At 50.0% G+C, this 3,273-nt stretch overlaps 1 protein-coding gene across 1 annotated transcript in view; it reads left to right on the forward strand.

The window, feature by feature from the left end:
• LOC308099421 (solute carrier family 45 member 4-like) overlaps positions 1-3,273 on the forward strand; it is a gene marked incomplete at both ends in the record, with an annotated part of 18,319 nt that extends 15,046 nt beyond the window's left edge. The window contains 2 exons of the mRNA XM_080448165.1: positions 1,725-1,841; positions 3,205-3,273. Of these exons, the coding sequence (XP_080304291.1) occupies positions 1,725-1,841; positions 3,205-3,273 (186 nt within the window). The remainder of the gene's footprint in view (positions 1-1,724; positions 1,842-3,204) is intronic.

The following is a 3,273-nucleotide window of genomic DNA, read 5'->3' on the forward strand; positions in this document are numbered from 1 at the left end:
GGGAGATCCTTTTCTCTCTCTTTCTCTTTGTCTTTCTCTCCCCCCCCCCTCACTTTCCCTCCCTGTCTTTCTATCAGGTTTTTTTTTATACCCCCCCCCTCATCTACTTCTCCCTGGCCGCTCATGTGACTCCAAATGGTTTGTCATGCAAAACATACACACAGCAACCAGCCAGCGACGAGAGAGAGAGAGAGAGAGAGAGAGAGAGAGAGAGGAACAGACGTGGTCAGAAAGACTGGAGAAGCCACATGTTAGAACACAGAGAGACGGCAATGAGAGAGCAAGAGAAAAACCCAGTACATTGCCTGCATACAGTACACAATGTCAATGAAGCCAATGGGAAATGTCAATGCAGGAGGGACTTTAAAAGGCTGTAGGGGTTATAGTAAGTGGAGTGATGTTGTAAACAGCGCAATGATTGGCGTTTATGGGAGCAGCGGTGGACAGTGTTTACCATAGCGGCTTGAAGTGGTTATTGTGTTGTTTACGTCAATCAGTGCAGGTCCGAGCTCCTGTAGAATTGAATACAAGGCATCGCACTGCACCAATCCTTTATGTAACGCACTGTATTGTTGAGAGACACGCACGCACGCACGCACGCACGCACGCACGCACGCACGCACGCACGCACGCACACACACACACACACACACGCGCGCGCACACGCGCACACACACACACACACACACACACACGCATTTAGCACTTACATACACGTGCAGGGACATATAGACACAAACAGGCACATATTCCACTGGCCCCGGGCAGTAGCTATTGTATTGTGATTAATGGAGTGTCTCCTGTCCCCGTAGCCGCAGGGCCCCGCGTTGCCTCTGCCGGGAGCCCGGGGACGCTTGGTGGCCTTTCTCCCAGGTTTCCTCTCTCCTGACTCAGCACCAGCTGTGCACACCAGCAGGAAAAAGAACATGCAGAGGTAAAAAAATTATCCACGGGAGATTCATGTTGCAGCGTGACCCTGAGACAGTCAGTTAGACAATGGTCTTCCTTCTCCCTGACAGTTTAAGCCTGATTTATACTTCGCCGTACGCCGCTGCCGTGCGCCGACAATAGCCCCATCCACAAGCTCACAAGCCGGGCGTACGTGTTTGTGAGCTTGTAGATCGGCTACTTTCGTTTGGCCACTGTTTCTCAACTTCAGGTCTGGGGACTATACCGTGGTCCAAATGGACCTTACGGGTCTGTAACTCTGAGAGTGTACAGATGGATCCATTTGGTTCCATCTGCACACTCTGAGAGTTAGATTAACACAGAGCATTTTACAGTGTAGATTAGGGTCCCAGAGATAAAAAAAAAAATCAAACTGGGGGATCCTTGAAATTCAAAAAGTTGCAAATCACAGCTTTAGGCAATCGAAGTACAGGTGGTGGCGTATAGAAGACAGCTGCATCTGAAGCTGCACCCCTGTAGTCTTTGAGAGTCGAAGCCCGCTCCCGAAAAAGGGATTACGGCCTCCACTGACGATGTCACGCCGTAGCAGAATGTATAAGCAGCCCGGGAGTGAGTGTGCCGCGCGGCATGTTTTGTAATGACATGCTATAAAAACCCCACTTTCACTGTAAAGATCATTATGGCGGATCATCTGGATATGATTGCAGCTTGTAGTGAATCACAGCGGCACCGTGTCCCAGAAGGAGACACTTAATCAAAAGCCGCGAACTTGGCAAATTTGTCTTTTGCGGTTTTTGGAGACAATCTCCCGACAGTCGCCCCGGCTGAGCCCGTGCCCAGAAGGCACCCTGACATCATGGGTGGGGGCGGCGGGGGTGGGGTGGGCTGCTGAGTTCTACGGCAACAATGGCAGCCCCTGCCAGCGGAGCTGGGTAGGTTTATGGAGTGGGCGACCGTGGTGGGCTGTCAGGAGGGTCGGGGGGGGGGGGGGGGGGGGGTTGTGCGTGGCAGAGCTGTGCGGTTAGAGCGCCCACTCGCTCCATAATGGAACAGCTGTTTAGAGCGCACTGTGCCAGGGTGCTGGAGAACAGAGTAAATAGAGGAGAAGAGCAATGTAAACAGGGATGGGATGGAGGGAGCCGCCTGACTGCTACTGTGGAAAGGGGGAGGGGGGAGGGGGGGGCAAACACCCGAGAGAACCAGGCGGAGGGATTGTCGACACAGGAATGCACAAACAGCACTACAAACGATCAAGGAGCGGGGAGGGCTGGCGGAGAGTCGGATGCACTTGGAATTTAAGGTGAAATGAACGGGATCAAACTCGGCTGCATGGGTCCATAATCAGACCTTTTACGGCGGACACTAATCAAGGTTTCACAGATGTGTTCACAGAGACTTCAATAAGAGTCCACGGGTTGATTATCTACAGTCTGGCGTAATAGAATCTGCTGCAGGGGTGCGTTTGATTGTGAGAGCTTGTCGCTAATTGCCCCGGTCTCACTTGCCGGATCACACATCTCCCTCCTTAGAAGGCCAAAAGGCCTTCCTTCATTATTTATGAGGTGTGGCTGCATTCCCAGCTGTCCTCCACTCACAGATGAGACAGTATCAGAGGGCGACTGGCCTCTTTTATGACTGGCTGTAACTTTTCGTGCCATTGTCGGGACACCGCAGCGCCGTGGCCACTAATAGATTTTGTGCAGGTGACAGATTTGGAGGCGAGATAGTGGGCCGGCTACTTAAAGGGGAAATCCACCCATTTTCAATATTTAACTATGTCATTAATATAGCATAAAGGAGTTGTGTGGAAATAAGAAAAAATTAAAAAAAAAATTAACATTGCAAAAAAATTTAACATTGCAAAAAAATTAACATTGCAAATTACACTGTGATGACTCATCATGGTGTAATTTGCAATGTTACTTTTTTTGCAATGTTAAATTTTTTTGCAATGTTAATTTTTTTTTTAATTTTTTCTTATTTCCACACAACTCCTTTATGCTATATTAATGACATAGTTAAATATTGAAAATGGGTGGATTTCCCCTTTAAGGCTGAGGTTTGTGCAGTTTTGTTACACAGTGACGGGGGGAGATCGAAAGCCGCTCTAAATGAGACACATCAAACCCAGACTCTCTGAGGTGTTAAGGCCAATCTAGCGGCCGGCGTGCTGATGACCAGCCCCAGCTTTCTGCCTCAGGAGACCCATGCTGACCCTGGAGTGCTGCTCCTAGCACCTCATAAACCACAAGGCCTAATTTCCCATGATAACATTCCTGTGTCTGTGCTCCGCAGAGAACCCCAGAGGTGCATAGCGCCCCCTGGGACCACTTAGAGCACAGCCAGGGGGCCTCCCTACAGTGA

Source organism: Gymnoscopelus braueri (assembly GCF_963280865.1).
Source record: "Gymnoscopelus braueri genome assembly, chromosome: 13".
Classification (NCBI taxonomy): domain Eukaryota; kingdom Metazoa; phylum Chordata; class Actinopteri; order Myctophiformes; family Myctophidae; genus Gymnoscopelus; species Gymnoscopelus braueri.